Source organism: Strongylocentrotus purpuratus, unplaced genomic scaffold (genome assembly GCF_000002235.5).
Source record: "Strongylocentrotus purpuratus isolate Spur 01 unplaced genomic scaffold, Spur_5.0 spur5_scaffold_17, whole genome shotgun sequence".
Lineage (NCBI taxonomy): Eukaryota > Metazoa > Echinodermata > Echinoidea > Camarodonta > Strongylocentrotidae > Strongylocentrotus > Strongylocentrotus purpuratus.
In genome coordinates, this window is record NW_022145602.1 from 11296771 (window position 1) to 11322001 (window position 25231).

General features: G+C 39.2%; 1 protein-coding gene across 12 annotated transcripts in view; it reads right to left on the reverse strand.

Moving 5' to 3' along the window:
• LOC583670 (fibropellin-1) overlaps window positions 1–25231 on the reverse strand; it is an 89199-nt gene that overhangs the window by 23041 nt on the left and 40927 nt on the right. For 7 of the 12 annotated variants that reach the window (XM_030988738.1, XM_030988740.1, XM_030988741.1 and 4 more), the window contains 8 exons: window positions 24917–25030; window positions 23975–24088; window positions 19383–19561; window positions 15878–16039; window positions 15247–15382; window positions 14886–14999; window positions 13944–14057; window positions 13019–13132 (listed from right to left, as the gene is read on the reverse strand). In XM_030988738.1, coding sequence (XP_030844598.1) covers window positions 13019–13132; window positions 13944–14057; window positions 14886–14999; window positions 15247–15382; window positions 15878–16039; window positions 19383–19561; window positions 23975–24088; window positions 24917–25030 — 1047 coding nt within the window. The remainder of the gene's footprint in view (window positions 1–13018; window positions 13133–13943; window positions 14058–14885; window positions 15000–15246; window positions 15383–15877; window positions 16040–19382; window positions 19562–23974; window positions 24089–24916; window positions 25031–25231) is intronic. The other 5 variants (XM_030988743.1, XM_030988742.1, XM_030988748.1 and 2 more) reach the window with 5 other exon arrangements.

Sequence of the window (25231 nt, forward strand, 5' to 3'; positions counted from 1 at the left end):
AAATCACAATCCAGCTATGACACCTACCGAAGCCTACGGGTGAAACCCTGAGGTCTCCACACCAAATGGAGCAGGACTCCAAAAGAGAGTTGTAAAGGGTCCTCGTGGAATCCCTACGACTCTAGACTATTAACCGCGAGGCTCTCTCAAAGAGTCCAGAATCCATAGCGTACTCCCCGACACCGGCCTAGCGGCCAGAGAGATTATGCACCGAAGGGCGATGACAGAAAATCCCCGATAGAGACTGGGACAACAGGCCCGGTCTCAGCGGGAGAGGGGATAGATGTCCACAGCAAAAGGGACAGAAACCAGAAACACTGAACCGAAACCAGCCAGAAATGGAAACTCGCCGGGCAGCCCGTTGCCCCAAACATCAACGACGGACACTGATTACCCTCCAAATGAGCTAGGGAACTGTGTCCTTTAAAACAGAAAGAAACACGCCAAAAGTCGGGACAGCTAATGCAAGTTCTCCGGGTGGTTTCGAACCAGGGACCTTAGATCTTCAGGCTTCAATGAGACCTATCACAGATGGCGACGGAGAAGAGTCACAGACATAGCCGTCAGTTAGGAAAAACCCCAAACCCCAGACGGGAAGGGTGAGTCCCGACCCAGCTACCCACTCATCTCTTGGATGTGTAGCAAAAGAAGCAGGAGAAGAGAGCTTAACCATCACCAACGGGCAAAAAACCCGAGCTGAGCCTCCCCGAGGCAGAACTCGGTAAGACGATCCTCAAACCAAAACGGGTTCCGGCTTACACCAGACCAGCAAAACTGGGCCGCAGACCAGCCGGATGAGACCAGGGTAAACCTTTTCGCCCACTAATCTACTTCGACACCGCGCGAAGCCCGGTCTGAACGGTTGGAGAAGAGGCAAGTTGAGGTCTAAAAATTACCACAGCTCTCTGCCTAAGTCACAGTCGGAGACTTGACATTGGAAGGCCACAGTAAACATAACAATCCAACCACAACTTCGTGCCCCTCGCCAAAGCGTCGAGTGACGAAGCTTGTTCTAGGGCCTTTCTAAACTGAAAGATTCAGCAAAACAGGCCCAACATGGCCGCCACACCTCACCTCATCAGAGGCCGCAAGAGCATGGTGCGAAAGGCTTACGTTTGGTCGACAACCTTTTGGCGAGTGGCGAACTCAACTGAAATACCGCTGCAGATGTCGAAGACAACCGCGAGGGCAGGAACTACAGGCCCAACTCTCACCAACCGGCCGAAGGCCCATGGTAGAAGGCCAACAGCATCTGGCAACCCGGACCTAAAAGTATCTCGGATGCCGGAGTAACAACACCCGCGAAATCTGAACGAACCCAAAGCCAGGTGTGACCAGGGCCGGCTCATTACCAGCCGAGGCACATGAAGGGGCAGAAGCTGAGCCTCCGCCCTAACCCAAAGTGTCTTTCGGGTCTTTTGATGGCTGGTATCCCCAGACACCAAAATCACCAAGAAGCCACGAAGCCCAGCCTGAGCGGCTACAGAACACACCGACTGACGTAACATTTAACTCAGACGTCTCTACCTTGACCCAGTCGGCAACTGGACGTCAGAACGCTTGCGCTCCTTACCCGCAGGTACGGGAGAAGAAGCGAGTATAGCGGCCATACTAGACTTCGTAAACCCCGAAATAAACTCAGTGTGACCGGGACCAACCCGCTCCACTACGCCAGAGGGTCATCAATAAAGAACTGAGATCTTCCGTGAGACCGGGATCTTTGCGTTTCACGACTGGATGAAACCACGACGTGGGTGAAACCGGGACCATACCAACAAATACTGACCCTAAGGAGGAGCTAAGTGCGATTACTTCTACACAACTGACCCACCCTAGGGTAGCGCCCGTTAAAACTAGAACGGGAGGACATCACCGGAGAAGGGAAACCCTCCTTACACACAAAATACCCGTCATCGGACTAGCAAACCCCATGAGCGGTATTCCCGCGGAAGGAGGTGGGAAGCCTGGGCCACACCTGGTAGAGCCAGAGTAAAGTGCTCCGGTAATGACGACTCAAAGATAGTCTGTACGTCGGCTGCCAAACCACGAGGGCTTGGGAGCCGCGCCGACTAAAGACGGAGAGTCAACCATCTGACCCTCAAACTCAATGACGTGGAGAACCTGGCCCCAAGGGGATGGGCGCAACCACAAACATTAATCTCTACTCCTCACCGGGCGGCGATTGAGATAGGAGGGCCAGCTCCGGGAACCAAACCAGTACGAGAACAGGATCCTGAGAATCAGGAAATGTAAACAAGTCCGGGTACCAGAAGGGGCTATCCAAAATATCGGACACTATCCAGGCAACTGGTACCAGATCAAGCCACCAAGTTAAACTGGACCCAGGCCCTGGACGCCCTTGTCCAAAGACATGACAGAGCTGGCCACGAAAAAGAAAGGCCTGTACCACCAGAGGTCGGCCGAGAGGGCTGGGTTACTACCCCTCCAACTTCTTTCAGCAAAGAGCTCCAAATGATCGAGAAACTCAGCCTGATCGATGGCAACGGAGAAGGGTAGGCGTCTAAACGAGGCCGAACCCCTCCTCCCAGCCGGAGCCTAATGTTTGCCAAAGGCAGACATCGACTCGGGAGAGACCTGACCGAGACATAGCCGGGACATGGCTATACTCCATGCCTACCCGCTGACGGGAGCAAAAGAGCTAGCAAGAGCATATATTTGCATAATGTACCGAACCGGTAAACTGATACAGATTTATCAGGCGGCACTGCTGAGCAGGCGACGGATATAAATACATTTAGCTCGTCTCATAAGCACCCGACTGTGACGGGAGCAAGAGAGCTAGCAAGAGTGTACTACTATTGAGTGATCAAGGCGTCACGGGGTGCTGCTGAATCACTCGAGTAAACACTCAAGACTAACGGACAGTACCCTAGTGGGTCGGTCGGAAAGTCTCCGACGACTTCCACCCGATGGGAGGAAGCCGGCCCTGAGGATTAAAGCTAGTCTCTAGGACTACGGAATCGCTCAAGTTGTTGCACGTGTACTCCTGAGTTATCACTCACTGCGGAATCACTCGAGTTTACACTCGAGACTGACGGACAGTACCCTAGTGGGTCGGTCGGAAAGTCTCTTACGACCTCCACCCGATGGGAGGAAGCCGGCCCTTGAGGATTCAAGCTAGTCTCTAGGACTACAGAATCGCTCAAGTTGCTGCACGTGTACTCCTGAGTTATCAAGGCGGCACGGGGTGCTGCGGAATAACTCGAGTAAACACTCGAGACTGACGGACAGTACACTAGTGGGTCGGTCGGAAAGTCTCTTACGACTCCCAACCCAACTGACAGGAGGAAGCCAACACCCGAGGATCTAAGGCTGCACAGAATGCTGCCGGAATCTCTCAAAAAGCCCACATCACTGTCTAGCAAGTGATCGAGGCCCGAGTGTCAGAGGTCGCAAAAACGACGACACTCTGAGTGACTGCAGCTGAACAAAAGGCAAACGGAGACACTCATGGCTTAAATCGGATCCGAATCGGTAAACCGGCCTTGGATATCAGATAACCGCCGGATATGTCCGTATATGGATATATCGGGCGGCACTGCCGACCAAGCGGTCGAACATATTTTGCTTGTATCAAGAGCAACCGACTGTGACGGGAGCGTGAGAGCAAGCAAGAGTGTACTGCTATTGAGTGATCAAAGCGGCACGGGGTGTTACGGATTCACTCGAGTAAACACTCGAGACTGACGGACAGTATCCTGGTGGGCTACCCGACGGGTATGCTGGAAATAAGTTTAGACCAAGAGGTGGTAATTGATTGCATATTGTCGCAAAGTGGATATTGATGGCAACTGCTGTAGTAACTGGATCGTTGACAGCACCAGGGAGAGCAACTCTCTTATTACTCAGTTTGCATAGTTTATTTGTGTGTTTGTGCCACTTCCCTCGCTGTGAGTTCTTGAGATCATGCACAGTTTGCTCATAGTAATTGGCTTGAGCCACATTTACCTCTCATTGTACACGATTACTCAAAGATACCCATTTAGCAGGATCTTGTTCTTTATGGGCCTTATTCTTATCCTTTATGAGTTGTTTGACTTGACATGTAATCCAAAGTTTATCTTATTCTTTAACACAGACTTTGTTAGGTGTAAATGATCTCTGTAAGCATTATGTAATGATAACAGAGAACACATTGACAATTGCATTACTTGAAAACTCAGTATAAACATGGTCTCAACCATAATCAACAATCCATTGGCCAAATTCTCTTATGGATGAGTCTTTTAGTGGGTGGGTAAGTATAGTACTTCTGTTCTTTGTTACTAGTTTATGAATTGGCTTCAGCAAGATGGAACAGTGGTCACTGATAAATATGAATGAAAAATTACTTTCCGTTATGAAGATATGACCATGAGCTGATTTTCACAAAATGGCGCCAGGATGACGTCACGACCAACTTTGAGTCACTAAAAAGTCACACAGTTCTAAGTAAGACTAAAATCAATCATCATCACATGTTTCATGATAATGACTCCCTTCATTCTTGAGATTTTTTTGCGAACAAATTCATGGCAGAATAAATAATAAAAACCTTGACAAAATTAATAGGTGATACGTAAACTACTCAACTAGACTTGAATTTGTCACGTGACAAATTAGGTGATACGTATTCTAATTTACATAATGAAGAACGAAATTTCACGAATTCATCTTATCCTATGAAATGCTCCTCCCATTATAGTTTATCCATATGTCAAGTTTCAACTGTGTAGCAATGATCATTATGGATCTATGCAAGATAGACCGATATTGACCTTGATCAAGATAAATATGAGTGAGAAATGATTTTCCATTATAAAGATATGATCATAAATCCACTCTCGATTCTCACAAGGATCAGAACAATCGTTGATATCTGTGCAAATTGAGTTCCAAAGACAATAAATGGGATAAAGGGATGAGAAAATAATGTCCCTTTTGACATATTTATCTTCATTTGGCGGTGTACAGGTAAAATGGATTTTAAAACTGGCATTCTTAATACAAAAAATGACAGTTCAGGAATAATTTCCTTCATTTGTAAAACTATTAATACATAATTCGAATAATGTAAATGAACTAAATATATCTTTGAATGTTAGTATCTTTTTTTCAAAAACGTGGCGTTAGAAAGTAAAGATATTTTGAGAAAAAACATCATCGACTCACAAAACGTAGTGTGCCTCTGCCAGACAAGAAAATGTCACTAAAACAAATCTATTTCATTTGGGCGAGAAAAAAAAAAGTGAAAATGGAAGTGGATAGTCTGGTCTCCAAGACATCTCAGCACCAACAGTTGAATCGCTATAACCATGATGAATCACACCAGTCTTATCATATCCTAAAACAAATCATAATTATTAACCGTATCAGACATCTGAGCAGGGCAATTTTTAAATGTTATTGCCCTCAAGGTTTGATGGATAAGTCAACAAAATTACAATAAGTTAGTCCGCTCAGAAAAGTCAATGGGATTTTGTGTGTAATTTGGCGGGCAATATAGGTTATACAGTAAACCAATGCGCAAATATTTTAGCCCGCTCAGAACAGTCAATGGGATTTGTGTGTAATTTAGCGGGCAATATAGGTTATACAGTAAGTCAATGGACAAATATTTTAGCCCGCTCTGAAAAGTCAATGGCCCGTATTCTGAAGTCAGGTTTAACTTTAAACCTAGGTTTAAGTCTAGTCTAAGCCTCGCCTAACTCTCAGATTTAAACCTAGGTTTAATTTTGCGTTTCTGAAGTCAGGTTTAACTTAAACCTAGGTTTAAGCCTGGTCTAACTCTGTGGAAATTGTACACATATTTAAACCTGGGGTACACCTAGTTTAAGTCTGGCTTAAGTCAGGTCTAACTATTTGTTGGAAATTCAGAGGAGAAGAAGACACCATTAAAAGGCATTACGACGAATTATTGCAAATAATGAGACCGGAGAGACCTCTTGTGGAAAGAAAAGAACCTTTCATAATCATTGCGACGATGATTTTTTTTGCATCGCTGTTGTTTTTAAATACCAAACAAACAGCGATTTGCACTGACTCCAACAGTACAAGGTGACACACACATCGCTTGCGGATGAAAGTGGGCCTTGCGATTTTATGCCTTCGGCAAGTTTGAACATTAATTTGGATACTTCATTTGCTTATTGAATCTTTATGCCTAATATTTTCTAAGTCTTAAGATTTTATATTTTATATAAGATTGTGTGATTTGTATAGTACGACAATCCTTGAAACTAAAAAGTTGCCAAAGTAAATCGACAACACGTATCACTTTGTTGCAGAGGAAAACAAATGTAGCCCCATACCTTTAGTTTGACGTTATGCTCACGTAGTTTTGAAACTGTGAGTGCAATGCACATTTTTGAATTGGGTCCCAACGATGTAAACAAATGCGAGTTAAAATAAAACTGTAGGCCTAAGGTTGAATTAGAATTAAGAATAAGAGTAAATTAATGAAGAGCTAAATCTATATTTATAAGACAATCATGGATTAGCATAATTAAGAGCCAACGAGTGTGTTAAGCCGGAACTCTAGACCTAGTAGAGTTTTGGGTAGAATCTAATCCTACAATTTCTGCCCTAGATCTAGTCTAGACTCTAGACCGATTAGGCGCGCCTAGTCTATTAATATTATGATGTCAAAACATCCATAACATCCTAAAGATGCCCCGAAAGATGCATATAGAGGTCTAGATCTAGATATCTAGATCTAGACCTAAATAAGATTAAAATGACTAAAAGAGAAATGATCACAAATACCTTCTTGATGCAGAATAACTAGTCCAAAGTCAACATTGAAGCTCATATAATATGGTCGAATTTCAAGCGTTTTTTTTTAGGACAATGCAATATTTCTAAACTGTGTGTACTTGAACGAATGAATGCGCGCACGATCGATGATGCGCGCACGGTGACCAAGAAGGAGATCGTGATACCCGAGGTATCCGATACCCGACACGTCGGTTCGAAAAAGGATTCCATTGTCCTAAAAAAAAACTAAAAAATCAAACAAATGAGCTTCTGCAATGTTCACTTTGGACTAGTTATTTTGCATCAAGAAGGTATTTTTGATCGTTTTTAATTTCTCTTTTAGTCATTTAAATCTTATTTAGAGCATTTGTATGATGTTCTGGAATTGTAGAATCCTGATTTTTGTATTATTTATTTTTCGTAAAGAACAATTCCACCTCGATTCAGACTTTTTCAGCAGTTTAACAATAAATCAAAGGGTAAAACAAAACAAAAAATCAGGTCATAACGTTCAATGGTTGCTTCGAAAGAGATTTGTTTGTGTCGAATATTTTAAATTGAAGTTATTACATTTGCAGCACGAAATCCAGCTATAAAAAAGCCTATATCAGCTACCCTTGAAGATGGATGAGCTGTACTGAGCATGTGCAGTAGAAGCAGACTACATCTCCATGGTAGTTAAACCTTGGCTTAACTTTAAACCTGGGTTTTAGACTTAAACCTGGGTTTAACTAAACCTGGCTTTCAGAAACTGAAATGATACTTAGACCTGAAGTCTGGCTTAGTTAAACCCGGGTTTAAAGTTAAACCTAGGTTTAACTAAACCTGACTTCAGAATACGGGCCAATGGCAAAATGCGTGTTAAACTAGTGAGCAATAATATAGTGCCAGTTGTAATTTACATCGCGCATCAGCTACTGTAATTTACATCGCGCATCGTGTATAAGAAAATGCGCACTTTGCGCAAACTCTCATTGTGACGTAACAATCAGACCCTAGGCAAACTGTTTGCCATGTATCGAAAATCTGTAAAAACACTGGTTGAACAGTGCTGGTTTGACAATGTTTTTGCAACTTCTAATGCTAGGAAACCCTGTGTAGCCTACATAATTTAAGAGTATGAGATAGTAAGAGTTTCTTGTTTGCTCTAGATGTCTGATGTGGTTAATAATAGTAATATTGACTGCCTAATTCAGGGCAATACGATTTGTCATATATCACCCTCACCTTCGGTTCGGGCGATATATGTCGTATTGCCCAGAATAGGCTAGGAATATTGTGTTTTGAGGTCAAACAAATTGCAATAAAATATTTTTCACTGCAATGCATTTTAGTAAGGTCCCCAAAATGACATACTGAAAGTCCAAAAAAATCCAAGTAGTGGAAGTGTCCCTAATTTGCATAAATCCAATATGGCCGCTATTTCGAGGATTTTCACATATATTTTGGCATATTTGTCAACTTGTATAGGCTGTTGTGGCACTAAAGGAGTAGGAAAAGTGATCTGCTGTACATTTTGTATCAACTGAAATACCCATATACTACAGGTACATCACACACCTGAAACGAATCTCCCGCACACCCACACCCACACAACCCAACATGTAATGTATGCTCAATTTATTAATTTAGCAGATGATGTTATTTCATTATGCACTAGACATATATCATGTCATTTTATATTGAAAAAAATAAAACAAAAATTTATTCAGAAAACTGACCGTTATGAGTATCAGTACAAAACACAAGAGCTGTTATAGGGTTATGTAGGGGTACAGCCTGTACCTTACATTATCCGTGTAGTGGACTGACTGTGTCAAATTTCCATAAATCAAAAATGGCCGCCAATTCTAGGGTTTTCTCCTAGATTTGGTCAAAATATTCACCATACATACCTTTTAGCACACTTTTAGTGTACTTTGAAAGTCTAAAATGTTATTTCCAAGAATTGTTTTGTTTGCATAAGGTTTCATATGCCCGGTTGAGTGTTTTAATTTGCTTAAATTCAAAATGGCTGCTAAATTAAACATTATTGTAGATAATATATTATAATTATATTTTTTGTCCTATGTTACATTCAGACGAATTGCGACAACACTTATATATGTTGTACACATATATTTATATTTCAAATGTTTCATAATTAGGTTTTTTAATTTGGATATATACACATATATTTTTTTTAAGCGGGTTAATTTGCATAAATTTTGTGTTGATTCTCACCTTACAATGCATTTCAGAGCAGCTATAATATGTTTATGTTGGTTTACAATCCCGGTACAGTTGTTATTACAGGATGCAGGTCATGAGGCCTACAGTTAAGTATACATATTTTGATTTGATTATAGTTGGTAGTCTCCAACAAACAAACATTTATGTGGCATGCTGATCAGTAATATATCGTCAAGTTCTAGGTAGGCCTATAATGGTGGTGAGTTCCTACAACTAGCGCCACGACAATCAGTGCAGGATGTTGAACATTGGAGGCCATACTTCCGGCACGTGCATTTTTTGGCTGCACAATATTTCTTGCATCCACATCTGATGACATTAAGGTGTTATGCAGATGCTGATGTTTTATCAGTTTTTATTGGAAGATACTTCCCATCCATGACCTGTCAACTCAGTTTCCCGATGTCAGGCTCTCTGACATTCCTTTCCATTCTAATATCTGATAGTACACACGCAGACTGTGGAATTTTTCTGCTGCTGAAGTTGGTTGCAAAGTCTTTGCTTCTAAGGCAGACAAGACTGATGATACCTTTACGCAATCATAACAGTGCCTTCTCTCCAGCTGGAATAATGGCCTCCTTCAGGTATGATGCCGGCTGCATGACTAAATATCATGGCAAGCTCACAGAAGTCGTCATTCTTCATGATTTTCTTCAGTGCTACGCCTTTCCCTAGACCAAATATGCGAGACGTTGTGTCGCAGTCCAGAAGCACATGGCAAAGAGAAAGTAGTCACACACACTACTTCCTAGAGTTTCCTTCAGCTGTTTGATATTCCATGTTCGGTTCTTCTTGGAGTTGCCTTGGGCTCGGGTGCCAAAAAACAAGTCCTTTGCATTCAGATCAGCGTAAAAGATCAGCAAGATGAGAAGGTTTGTGTCATCACAGACAAGAACTGTTGCTTTAAACTTCTGCTGCATCACAATTAATTCCAGGAATCTGCTCTTCCTCATTATTGCTACATCACAATGAAGATCAGGAAGATGCTGTCCGTTAGTAGTTGTTCGAGAGAGACCTTAAGTGGGCTGCTTCCCGAAATTAGCTACTCCACATGGAACACCTGCATGGGTGCTGAACAACGGCCTCTGGAAATTCCTATAGTGATCACTATAGGAGCTTCCGGAGGTTGTTTGTACTTGTTGCAGATGTACATTATACAAGTCTGGTATCAGCATGGTATTTAGAGCAGCATCAACAAGTAAATGGCCCCGCACATGCAGCTCTAGAAAACGCCTTTACACCCAGCATATATGGTATACACTTCTTCAAGACGTTCATGGGGTCATGAGCCCGTCATCAAATGCCCTGCAGAACGACCTGCTTCAATTAAGTCACTGTCACTTGGCTAGCTCCTGATTATTGTGAGTGCCTTCCACCATAGCAGCTTATCAAACGTCAAAACAGGTTTATGTATACCGTTTATCATGGGTACAAGCAAAACGCAGAGTGTAGTAAACACATGCATGATGGATCACTAGGATTCATGTCAATCATGGGGAGAAACAAAGAAGATGACTGATCAGGGTACTTGCCGTTGTTTTTATTATCTGTATCGTTCCGGACCTTTGAAGGCCTTGGGGACCGCAGTAGTAAAGATGTCTTCAACAGCACATCAAGGTCAAATGTTGGATCTTCTGGTCCCCGATTCACAATCGGCTGGTAAACCAGAGGTTGTACAGTTGTAGATGCCTTTAAGTATTCAATGTTGATACGTCCAGCAGTAGCAAAGTCCTCAGCGGATACCGTTTATCTAGGTACAGGCTTACAGTACTTTATCCCTGGGGTTTGGGTAGCAATTATGTACCCATCTGTGGAAAGTACCTGATCCATCAGGATTGTCGATATTATTTGCAATATACTGAATGCACTCTTGAGTAATTGCACGCACTTCTTTCATATTTCTTAACCACCGGATAAGAGCATTACGATTAGAAGCATTGCGCATGCAGTGTGTCGATCAGAAAACGAGATGAGAATTGATGATGCATTTGTAGTCCAAGCTGAAGAGGAGCAAGGAGAACCCTTGGACGTATTGCGTGCATTATGGCTTGCCCAATAGATGCCAGCATCGCAATCTACCTTTTGGCCAACATACATACATGTTCCTCAATAGCAGTTGCAGGGAATCTGTGAGAAATGCAGGTAAACGCGTCACTTGTAATTTTCTTTCAATTAACTTGACGTCATTTTGTATACGGTGAGGCAGCAGCCTAGATGATCCTCATTTTCTCCTGCTTTGGTGTGTAATTGTTTTTTGGCTGCTTGTGGAATTCATACAGAATAGCACTAGCTGTGCTACGAAATGTAACTACATCATGCTTTCCTTTCAGTTCAGTTATACAATCCTCTCACCGAAGTGCCCCAGTATTTTCTTGTTCATGTATACCCCACTGTCGGCATCATGATCTGTTTCCAGAAAATACTCTTGCATCTTAGTAACAAAATCAACTACTGTTGTGTGTTCCTTATCATTTTCCTCAAGGGACTTAACTACTTTTAAGAATGCAGTCGATTTCACCTCATGTTTAGGTCGGCCAGTTTTAGCCTTTTTGGAAGTGCTTGTGCTCACAGAGTACTATTGGTATTTGTTTTTAGTTGTAAAGTTCGCCATGCATAGTTTATGGTATACTGCATCAACTGCGGGAAGATCATTGACCGATGCAAGTCTTCCAGACACATTTTGCGACCAAGTATCATTTCTTTTTATGCATATCTCTACTACAACTACAGTAATAGCACAATCAGTACCACATCAGCAACTAAAGCCCCCTTCCTATTGATGGAGCTAGGCTCATGTGTAGGCTTGCCTTTTGTAGCACTGCATAGATCGGCGATCAAGAAAGGTGTACATTCTGTGGTGTCATGAATTACAGGCCTAATTTGACCTCTGAATGACCTTAGGTGAAAGGGGGGGTGTAGTGAAAAACTTTGACTGGTTATTGTGCCTTAGTGGATTCTGATATCTTAATTTTAAAAAAATGTATTGTATTCTGCACATTATAAGCCTTCCATCAATATATATATTGAAACTATTATTGGGTGTTCTACTTTAAAGTTTTGCAATGAATGACTATGAATTAGGTATCATGGATATCACATAATAAAAGCTTACGGGTCTAACTTAGTTGAATATTTGACAAAAATAGTGACTAGAGAGCACAAATACCGCAGTAATATCGATACTTGTACTGTGATGAGCCAGCATGTAACGTATGCTTCTGTTTGTCACCTCTCTAAAATTAAGTAAACTGTTGCACTGAGAACAACTTCCGAATTACAATGACCATGAGGATAATGTAAGGTACAGATTGTACCCCTAATAGCCCTTCCAACAACTCTTGTGTTCGTATGGATATCATAAGGGCCAGTTTTTCTGAATATTTTTATTTTAGTTTTTTTCAATATAATTAAAATGACATATTTGTCTAGTGCATAATGAAATAACATCATCTGCTGAGGTGATAAATTGAGCATACGTTACATATTGCATTATGTGGGTGTGGGTGTGTGGGGGATTTGTTTCAGGTGTGTGATGTACCTGTAGTATATGGGTATTTCAGTTGATACAAAATGTACAGCAGATCACTTTTCCTACTCCTTTAATGCCACAACAGCCTATACAAGCTGAAAAATATGATAAAATCTATGTGAAAATCCTCGAAATAGCGGCCATATTGGATTTATGCAAATTAGGGACACTTCCACTACTTTGATTTTGTTGGACTTTTAGTATGTCATTTTGGGGACCTTATTAAAATGCATTGCAGTGAAAAATATTTTATTGCAATTTGTTTGACGTTTACGTAAAAAAAGACACAATATTCCTAGCCTAGAAGGCAGTCAATATTACTTAATTATCTGAGATCGTTGTGGTAATCACTATATCAAATTTGCTCTGGAAAGAACCATGCACTACCATTTGTCATGTGTCTACTCGAAATCAAGAAGAGTGTAGTTTATTGATGAACAAGGAGCAATTGTTATATATAAAAAGTGTAGGTATGTAATCTGCTTTGACTCTATATCTTACCTGTTCCACACGTAGACCCAGTATAGCCAGGATTGCAGGCACAAGAAAAGGTGTTCACTCCATCACTGCAAATTCCTCCATTCTCACAAGGATCAAGAGAACAATCGTTGATATCTGTGCAAATTGAGTTCCAAAGACAATAAATGGGATTAAAGGGATGAGAAAATAATGTCCCTTTTGACATATTTATCTTTATTTGGCGGTGAACAGGTAAAAATAAATCAAAACTTGCATTCTAAATACGAATAATGACAGTTCAGGGATAAATTCCATCATTTGAAAATCTAATAATACATAATTCAAATGGAGTAAATAAACTAAATATCTCTTTGGTTAGCACCTTTTCAAAAACATGGCCTTAGAAAGAAAATATATTTTAAAAAATTGTCATCGTCCCACAAAACGTAGTGTGACCATGCCAGTTTTTTCACTAAAACAAATTTCTTTCATTCGGGCGTCAAATGAATTTGAAAATGGACGCGGAAATGGCATGGGATAGTCTAATCTTCAAGACACGTCAGCATCAAAAGTTGAGTCGCTATAATCAAGATGAATCACACCAGTATTATCATATCTTAAAACAAATCATAATTATCAGAGATCGCTGTGGTAATCACTATATCAAATTTGCTGTTGAAAGTACCATGCACTACCACTTTTCATGTGTCTACTCGAAATCAAGAAGAGTGTAGTTTATGTCATTACTGCACCAAAAGGTGAAACAACCCCGCATCTTTTGTCTGTACTTTCGATCCTGTTGACTGCCAATCAAAAAAAAACTCCAAGGTTTTCATCACCAATGACTGCATGTTTCTTTCTTTCTTTTTCCTTGTCTGCCTTGTATCTATAATGTTTTGATGAACAAGGAGCAATTGTTTTATATAAAGAGTGTAGGTATGTAATCTGCTTTGACTCTATATCTTACCTGTTCCACACGTAGGCCCAGTATAGCCTGGATCGCAGGCACAAGTAAAGGTGTTCACTCCATCACTGCAAATTCCTCCATTCTCACAAGGATCAAGAGAACAATCGTTGATATCTGTGCAAATTGAGTTCCAAAGACAATACATGGGATAAAAGGGATGAGAAAATAATGTCGCTGTTGACATATTTATCTTCATTTGGCGGTGAACAGGTAAAAAGAAGTCAAAACTTGCATTCTAAATACAAATAATGACAGTTCTTGTCAGGGATAAATTACTTCCTTTAAAAATATTTTAATACATAGTTCAAATGAGGTTAATGAACTAAATATCTCCTTGGAAATTAGAATCTTTTTTCAAAAACATGGTCTTAGAAATAAAAATATTTTTTGAAAAAATCTCATTGTCCCACAAAACGTAGTGTGTCCTTGCCAGTTAAGAAAATGTCAGTAAAACGAATTTCTTTCATTTGGGCGTAAAATGAATTTGAAATTGGACGCGGAAATGGCATGGGATAGTCTTATCTTCAAGACACCTCAGCACCAAAAGTTGAATCGCTATAATCAAGATAAATCACACCGGTATTATCATATCTTAAAACAAATCATAATTATCAGAGATTGTTGTGGTAATCATTATATCAAATTTGCTTTTGAAAGTACCATGCACTTCCACTTTTCATGTGTCTACTCGAAATCAAGAAGAGTGTAGTTTATATCATTTCTGCACCAAAAGGTGAAACAACCCCGCATCTTTTGTCTGTACTTTTACTCCTGTTGACTGCCAATCAATAAAAACCTCCAAGATTTTCATCACCAATGACTGCATGTTTCTTTCTTTCTATTTCCTTGTCTGCTTTTTATCTATAATGTTTCGATGAACAAGGAGCAATTGTTTTATATAAAAAGTGTAGGTATGTAATCTGCTTTGACTCTATATCTTACCTGTTTCACATGTTGGCCCAGTATAGCCAGGATCGCAGGCACAAGTAAAGGTGTTCACTCCATCACTGCAAATTCCTCCATTCTCACAAGGATCAAGAGAACAATCGTTGATATCTGTCAATTATAATGAAAGGTAATGCAATGTTTTGGTATGGGGTCATGGATTTGATTCAAATGAACATATTGGAAGCATATGCGATCCTACAATAATCAGTTGTGGATCGGGGGCAAAAGGCCCATGCCTCATAATTAGAGCACTATGCCTCCATCATTGGTAAAATAAAGCCCAGAGCAATTGTCGTTGGAAAATTGAAGATGGAGAATTTCTTTTCTTCGGAATATCAATAGTTTTAAAACTGACCTTCGCCGTAGATCTCCATACGAAGAGCAATATAGCTATGCCATGTGACAGGCATCAAGCGGACATATCTGCAAACCTGGGGCACAGACAGAGTGTTGGTCACGATGGTGTTCTTGTCAAAGTTACCGGTGAAGATCTTCAATGAAAAAGGAAAATCAATCCACTTTTGAATTATTATGACTCAAATGATTTTACAGTTAATTGCAACCGAACAAAAGAGAATCTGATTTAAAAGCATTTTTTGCTTGTACAGTAGATCTACCTATTTATTTTTGTATATTTGTAGTCATATTCTGGTTACATCTATTTTTAGTTTTAGAGGCCTAATAATTAAATGGAGAAAAGAAATTGAAATAGATTGAGTGCATTTCTTGCTCTAACCTATCTATAATAATAAACAGTTCTTCAATTCTACCTGATAATTTTCTCCTCTTAAACATTGTGTAAAAATAGTAAATAGTACACCTAACATGTATCTCTGTTCCTGAGGTAACAATTGCCTTTCTCTTTCAAAAAAATGGCATACAAATATTTTAACTGTTTTCAATAAGATATCAAATTCCTTCAAAGTTCTTAAAGAATAGAGTCAATATAATATTTATTTAAAACAATGATCAGAGAACAAACTTACACTGTCATCTCCATTGATGTCCAGCACGGTGTGAAAGGGCGTGTCATCAGTTCTACAAGCAAGCTTGTAGCTTGTTACCCACTCACGATACCCCTTGTCTGAGGTTTTTCCATTGCCTTGAGTCGCAACTGCAATGATACGGTAAGGTTCCAAAAGATCCACCTTGGGGAAAAAAAAGAATGGGAAGAAGAACTCTTGATATTCATCCTAATAATAATTTCATATTCATGCCAACAATTTTAACCAATGAGCATATTCCAAAATGTGTCAAATCTATATGATTTTTAAAGATAATAAGAACGCTACTTTTTTTTGCATCTATCAATGACATTATCTTGCTCTCATAAAGCTCTGCTCCTCCAAGGGCAATATTTGATTGGAAGTTTTCCACATTGATGCTGTCATTGACGATCTCATTTCTGAGTGATATCGAACAATTATATTAATGTCCTTAAAGAGGAAACAAATGCTAGCTTACCTACAAAGAGGAGAGAACCCATAAATCACCTCAAAAAATGGCCAATAGAAACAATTTGAACAGTGTAAGTGAAGGGTGCCATAAAAATGCCTATTGACTCTTTCATTACTGACAAGGTGGTACTGATGCGATATGAACACATGCCAAAGAAATGACTGGTGACTCTTATTACATACATTGTGGCAGGGTATGAATGCAAATTAAACTACGCAGAAATTTAGACAAACCAATCAAACAAAAATTGAGCAAAATCGGATAACTAATAAGAAAGTAATGAATTTTTGAAAAAGTATGTAAAACTATAGAACAATGAGAATCACAACACAAATTGCTATTATTGTAATCAGTTTGTGACGTCATGTTGCCTTAAAATTGTGGCCCGAATTCACAAAAGAGGTTTGACGACAAACCTCCTTTTTGAATTCGGGCCTTTGTGTCTAAATTGGCCTTAAAGTGGAAATTCCAAGAAAATCACAAATATGTCAACTAATGTTTCACTAGAAACTGGTAAGCTAACTGTTTCGCCGAGCGATGATTTTTGCTTGGTTTAGATTTTCCCTTTTTTTGCTCTTAAAAGCTACCATAGGTTAAGTTCGGCACTGTCGCCATGTTCTTCAGTCAACACAGAACGCAGTCAGAAATGTAGTCCAGTTTGACTCATTTACCAGTTAACCAGTCAGTTGCCATTCATGTATTCCCGACGAAGTTTTGTCCCGCCACAGAAGTGAGTGTTTAGATTAATATAAACTGGAATGTGAACTCATAAAACGGAAAATAAGATAGTTTCAAGTTGTACTGTAAAAACGAATTCTAAAGAACTGTATTTAACTCATTAGCATAATGCACGTGTGGCATTAAATCCAAGATGGCTGCGCCTAAAATGGCCGCGCCCATGAGACGTACTTTTAGTCATGTGTTTTTCCAGTTAAATAATAATTGTCAAAGCAGAATTACCGTATTAGGCAAATATTGTTTTATGTCATTTATAGAGTAAACAGTGTATATATGTAGAAGTCCTAAAGATAAAGGATGTTTATATTTGTGCATGCTAGAATCTTGGATTTTATGCAGTTTGTTTGGGTGACAAAAGTTGGTCTGTGGAATTTGATTTAGCTTGCTTAAAAGTTGCAAGACACCATTTATTGACTTGGTGAAAGGTTAAGCTTTGCACCTCTGGTATGGTATTTAGAGTCAGAATTGAAAGAAACTGTTTATTCATTGCAGAGTTAATAATGAAATTAGAAAGGATTGTTGTAGTGTACTGCATGTGTAGATTACAGATGTAAATTACAGGTGTAAATTACAAGTTATGCCAGATAGTTTATTTTGTATTGAAGTGTAATCTCTAGATTATTACTGGGAAGTTTTATGCAAGTCAGGTATTTAAGTTGAGTTCATTAAACAGTGTTTAATGAATAAAGACATTTTAAGACAGATTTTCTTAGGCGAGCAGAAATATGCAAATTAGGTGCCTGTCAAAGTCAGTGGAAGGTCATACGATACATTTAAAGTGACAATCCAATGTTAAGGTTTTTAGAAGGAATTTATGCTATGAAGATAGATGAGAATTAATCAAGCTTGTGTATGGATACAAGATAGAGATGTTTACAGTTATTTTGGTTTATGCAAATTGACAGTAATCTGTTTAAAGGGAAGTCAGGTCGGTTTGAGAAACTCTGAAAGTATGAGTATTTGAAAGTAATGCATATTAGAAAATGCATAAGGTTTTGTAACCATTGGTTACTCTGATTTTTTGAGAGTTAAAGGATGAGGTCAAGATTGACAGTTTATAGAACAAAAGCAAATGTGTTTAAATGAATCTTTATAAATACAGTTACTTGGTTTGTTCAGATAATTTGGATTATATATTGCATTCTTGTGTAACATGAATGATATACTAAATCTGTCATTGTTATTTTATCTGTCTTTACAGATCGAATAAATAAGCTTAACAGCTTAATATCTCCATTTACGGCTGGACTCCCAGACTTCTATTTTTCCCTTTCTTCAACTATTCACTAACAGATGGCCATCGTATAAGTTTTAGGTCAACTGCATATCGGATGATTTATAAAAATACAAATACAACCACTTCCATAGCAGCTGGGAGATACGAGAGATTCGCCAGAAAAATAACGATGTTCTAATGACGTCACAATATTGACCAATATTAGGTACTTTTAGATTCGCACGAAGACAATGGGGATTGCTACAATCAACGTCCATTTAATGCACTGCCTTCAATTGAAGTCACAAGTATCAGTCCACGTAAATCTAAAAGTCCCTATTGCCCAAGCAGACGACATCCCATACAAAATTAACATAATTGCAAAGCTATTATTTGTCAAATTATAACGAGTTTAGTGTATATAAATGTGATGGCCTATCAAACCCTTCAAAAGGGGATATGAAACCGATTCTGATAACTAAAATCTTTTGTTTGTAAATACATAGGATAGGGGTTATTTAACAATCGAAGAAGCCAGACTTTCAAATTAAAAACCCCCGGAATGATATTAAGGACGGCATTTGTTCCCTCTTGAAACGCCGACAATACCGCGGTGTGTGCAGCTGAATATACCATGGCGTCTTATATTGTTTACAAGCGACAGATTCCTTTATTTGTGTATCGCTGCATTTGTAATCAAAATAAAACCATGCGCGGGGTTTAGAGTGAGGCAATATATTATACATTTAGCCTGACGGTAGTGAAGTAAGAGAAAGAACTCAAGAGAAGATGAAAAAACAGGCACTGAAAATGTGTAAGATGTCATTGGACTTCGTCTGCTTGTGCAAATAATGTCCATACTGTGATGTCACACATATCAGCAGCGTTCGGAGAGCTCTTCAGGTGCTATGCCGGGGCTGTATTTAAGCGTTTTTGTAATTTATAATAATCATTACTTCACATGTTTCCAAGCATTGCATTTAGATAACATTGTCAAATCACAGTTTCAACTTTGCAATAATGAAAATAAAGTTAGTTTTTAAAATCAATGAATATCTACTTTAAGACATTTTTCTTACCTGGATCCACTGTTCGGTATCTTCTGTTTCTGCGCCCCAGGCTGTTTCGGCCAGGTTAAGACGACCTTTATTTGCGGTAAAGTTGCCAGACTCGGGACTTCTATACGTACTGGAAGCTGTAAGACTGGAATCCGGGATAACATAACTCTCAAGGCCCAGACCAGGCTTATTCAAGATAGCTGTAAGTTAATTCGTGACAATGTATAGCAAAATGTAGATAGTGGTGGTCAAATAGGCAAATATGATCGAATGCTTCTATCAGATGGACATACAATAGACAAGTGTGTAGTAACAATCTGGGCATGAGCAGAAAAAAAAATTATTTGCAAAAATTATAAGGCCCTCTCCAAGACAAGTACTTGATATTTGCTCATGAATAATCAAGCAAAGCATTTCATGTTCTACAGGTAGATGTATTCCTATGAAACGAGGGGAATCAAAAGCTATTCAATGAGACCTATCCATGTTTTAAACATCCGTGGATATATATATGGAGGCATTTTGATCCAGTCAACTTATAATGGTAAGTGCGGCCATTCCTTGAATGGTGTTCTAAACAAACCACCTTAGAATAACCGTTTTGGTCTGAGGACACATGGCTTCATGTCGTAAAAGAGATAAAGTTCGAGCTATTACTGAAGTAAGGACTGTGTTGATCGAAGAGATATTTTTATCAGAGCATGTTTCATTAAACCTTGAGTCCCCTTTAATGTTTACATATAAATGAATAATGGAATAATAAACTAGATTGACCACAAACTTTCTGGACTGTAAACAGTACTCTTTACTAGTTAAACTACATTGTATAATACGGTTTTGATTGGCTGTGGATCATAATTCTTTCGGAAATGAGCGTTCTAGATTCAGACAAAAAACCTTCCAACTACTATCACCTGGACAACCTGCCCACCAGGACAATGCACCCTTGGACCATGGTAACTCTATGCTTGGACATGTATCCCAACAAATATTCTAACTAGGTCTTTCATCCCCTAAAAAAGCTACCCACTAGGATGATGCACCGTTTTGCATGTATCCCAACAGACCTCACTGACTTGGTCTACTATTCCCTGGAAAACCTACCCACTTAAACAATGCACCCTTGGACATGGATCCAAAAAGACTATTCTACCATCCCCTAAGTCAATATCCTCTAGAGCGATTGCTTCTGGACATCTATATCTTAAGGATTTCCACCTTCTAGGGCAGTAGACCTCCTACCACATTCCCATCAGATTTCTCGGATAATAGACCCTGGGTGAAATTGACCTTAACAGGTGTCTGGTGCACACTGTCCTTACATTTTAACTCTGGACAAAAACAATTTAGAAATTTACTCCGGGGGACTGGGGTACATGCAAAGAGATCCTCAAGATTTCAATCTCAACCCTCTCTTAAAAGAAAAATGAGGAGCCCTGCCGTAAGTCAATTGCCTTCTACAAATCGAATTCTTAGGTATAACAACCCTCCACACCAAATGCCATATATAATATGATAACCGAAGTCTTAAATTCAACCTTAAACGAGGACTATACCTTACCCTATCTCTGAACCTAACATAAACAACTCAACTTGACTTGAATTCGTCTCTCGACGAATTAGGTGATACGTATTCAAATGTGTTACATAATGAAGAACGCATTTTCACGAATTCAACTTCCGTTATGAAATACTTCTCCTATTATGGTCTATCAATTAATGAAGTTTCAACTGTGCAGCATTGATCATTTTAGATCTATGAAAGATGATCGCCGGGATGGGAGGCAAATGCCATGACAAATATACCAACAAATCCACATAGACAATACACGTAAACGGAAAATTTGATTTTCAAATTGAAGCTGGCAGAAAAGAATCGAGATGTTGCTCGAACAAGACTGGAATGTAGAATAAAGATTTCCAAAAAATTCACCTCCCGTAGAGAATGCAAGCAAAATCGGAAAAAATGGCATGCCTCTTTACTCGACAGAATGGACCATGATGCCATTGTTGAAATGAAAAATCAATGGCACCTGTTGTGTAGAAAATCGGCTCAAAAACTACATATCAAAAATTGGGAGAAAAGCAATCAATATTTATAAAGATACATTTAATTTTTTTATAAACTTGCTGACGTCATAATATGCAAATTCGTTTTTTTAGTTTCAAGACCATTATGATGACGTCACGGTGTACTTAACTCATAGCCTGCCATGAGGCTGCATGCACGCTATCCTTATAGTGCCTTAGGGGCGTCGCTAGACCTTTTTCAGGGGGGGGGGATGTAGACGCCAATGATTAATGACAAAACCAGCCACCAATTACCGACAAAATTGTCCCAATATCTACAAATTTAACCCTATAAGCCAAGGACCGAAGGCTAAATTGTTTTTCCTGGCTAAGGACTATCTATAGTACTTGCGTATGCGCAAATGGTCATTTTCCTCAACGATATAAATATACGAATTAGTTCGTCAACTTAGTCAGCATCATAGCTATATGTTTTAATGCAGGCGCGGAGCTATATAGGATCTTATTTTAGGGAGGGGCGGCAGTATATTGAGCAAGCGAATCACTTAAGGAGCGCGCTAAGCGCGTTCATTAGGGGGTGTGGGTGGTAGGCCTCCCGCGCGAAGCGCGGAAGCTTAGACGTTTCCTTAAATTAATATTTGTTGAACCGTGCTCGAATCTTAATCCTTATCTGAATTTAGTTCTCCCTCTCCCGCGCGAAGCGCGGGAGCTTTGGCATTTCATTATATTATGAGAAAAAGAAGAGGATTCGGTGTAATGTCCTCGACTCTTATTCCTTATCTGAATTCAGTTCTCCCCCTCCCGCGCGAAGCGCGGCAGTTTTGGCGTTTCATCAAATTATAGAGAAAGGAAGACAATTTGTCGTACCGTTGATGACTCTTAATCCTTCTTTGAATTTAGTTTTCCCGAAAATGTTAAACCTCTGATATCTTTAGCTGATATTATAGGAAAGTGAAACTTCGAGAAAATACAAGTATTGTAGTTGTAGTCACTCTCGAAGTCGTCACAGCGGATAAAAAGTCAGTTCGTAGGGAGAAAACGTGTTGGCCGACCGACAATATACATCTCATCGACTTCAACATACTGCATTGATATAGTTCCTCGAGGATCGAGCAAGAATACAGACACAGCTGACCCAACATAGCAACATATTTACCCATGTCTTTGTTGCTCCCTCGGCGAGACGACTCCACTCAACAACCTCCCCTCACTATGAACATGACTGACAAATAAAGCGGACAAAATATACAGTTCCTTAGGTAAACAAAGGAACATCCCTTCACTGCTATTATGTAAAAATGTGTCACATGCATATTCACCTTTTTACATAATAGCAGTGAAGGGATGTTCCTTTGTCTACCTGAGGAACTGTATATTTTGTCTGCTTTCTTTGTCCGTCATGTTCATAGTGCCTCTCTCTCCTCTCTTTCATCCCCCGTTTCTTTTGTTTCCCTTTTCTCTTTTTTCTTCTTTTTTTCCTTTTCTTTCTTCTCTTTCTTTTCCTTTCTTTCCTCTCCTCCCTCTTTTTCCTTTTTTCTCTTTCTTTCTTCTCTTTTCTTTCCTTTCTTTTCCTTTTCTTTTTTTTTAATTTTCTTTCCCTTTTCCTCTCTTTTTTCCCTCCCCCTTCTCTTTTTTTTCCCGATGGCAGCGCAATTTTAATCGCGTTAATCAGATTATCTTAATGTAAACTTGGCACTCCGTGATTTGGGGCTTGGCATAATGGGGATTAGCCCTGTGGCATGATAAGAGTTAATGGCCAAATGGAACATGAAATCGTATTTTCGACTCAAACTCAAAATCTCATCGTCTCACAAAACGTAGTGTGTCCATGCCAGTTAAGAAAATGTCACTAAAACAAATTTCTTTAATTTGGGCGTGGAATGAATGTAAATATGGACGCGGGAATGGCATGGGATAGTCAGATCTTCAAGACACATCAGCTCCAAAAGTTGAATCGCTATAATCAGGATGAATCATACCAGTATTATCATACCCTAAAACAACTCATCAATATCAGAGATCGTTGTGGTAATCAAAATGTTAAATTTTCTCTTAAAAGTACCATGCACTCCAATTTCTCATGTGTCTACTCGAAATCAAGAAGAGTTTAGTTTATTTCATTACTGCACCAAAAGGTGAAACACCCTCGCATCTTTTGGCTGTTCTTTCACTCCTGTTGATTGTCAATCAAGAAAAACCTCCAAGGTTTTCCGCACCAATGACTGCATATTTCTTTCTTTCTTTTTCACTGTTTGCTCTCTATCTTTGATGTTTTAATGAACAAGGAGCAATTGTTTGAAATAAATATGTATGTCTATTGATGTCTACTCGAAATCAAGAAGAGTTTAGTTTATTTCATTACTGTACCAAAAGTTGAAACACCCTCAAATCTTTTGGCTGTGCTTTCACTCCTGTTGACTGTCAATCAAGAAAAACCTCCAAGGTTTTCCGCACCAATGACTGCATGTTTCTTTCTTTCTATTTCCTTGTCTGCTTTTTATCTATAATGTTTCGATGAACAAGGAACAATTGTTTTATATAAAAAGTGTAGGTATGTAATCTGCTTTGACTCTATATCTTACCTGTTCCACACGTAGGCCCAGTATAGCCTGGATCGCAGGCACAAGTAAAGGTGTTCACTCCATCACTGCAAATTCCTCCATTCTCACAAGGATCAAGAGAACACTCGTTGATATCTGTGCAAATTGAGTTCCAAAGACAATAAATGGGATAAAAGGGATGAGAAAATAATGTCGCTGTTGACATATTTATCTTCATTTGGCGGTGAACAGGTAAAAAGAAGTCAAAACTTGCATGCTTAATACAAATAATGACAGTTCTTGTCAGGGATAAATTACTTCCTTTAAAAATATTTTAATACATAGTTCAAATTAGGTTAATGAATTAAATATCTCCTTGGAAATTAGAATCTTTTTTCAAAAACATGGTCTTAGAAATAAAAATATTTTTTGAAAAAATCTCATTGTCCCACGAAACGTAGTGTGTCCTTGCCAGTTAAGAAAATTTCAGTAAAACGAATTTCTTTCATTTGGGCGTAAAATGAATTTGAAAATGGACGCGGAAATGGCATGGGACAGTCTTATCTTCAAGACACCTCAGCACCAAAAGTTGAATCGCTATAATCAAGATGAATCACACCGGTATTATCATATCTTAAAACAAATCATAATTATCAGAGATTGTTGTGGTAATCACTATATCAAATTTGCTTTTGAAAGTACCATGCACTTCCACTTTTCATGTGTCTACTCGAAATCAAGAAGAGTGTAGTTTATGTCATTTCTGCACCAAAAGGTGAAACAACCCCGCGTCTTTTGTCTGTACTTTTACTCCTGTTGACTGCCAATCAATAAAAACCTCCAAGATTTTCATCACCAATGACTGCATGTTTCTTTCTTTCTATTTCCTTGTCTGCTTTTTATCTATAATGTTTCGATGAACAAGGAGCAATTGTTTTATATAAAAAGTGTAGGTATGTAATCTGCTTTGACTCTATTTGTTACCTGTTTCACATGATGGCCCAGTATAGCCAGGATCGCAGGCACAAGTAAAGGTGTTCACTCCATCACTGCAAATTCCTCCATTCTCACAAGGATCAAGAGAACAATCGTTGATATCTGTCAATTATAACGAAAGGTAATGCAATGTTTTGGTATGGGGTCATGGATTTGATTCAAATGAACATATTGGAAGCATATGCGATCCTACAATAATCAGTTGTGGATCGGGGGCAAAAGGCCCATGCCTCATAATTAGAGCATTATGCCTCCATCATTGGTAAAATAAAGCCCAGAGCAATTGTCGTTGGAAAATTGAAG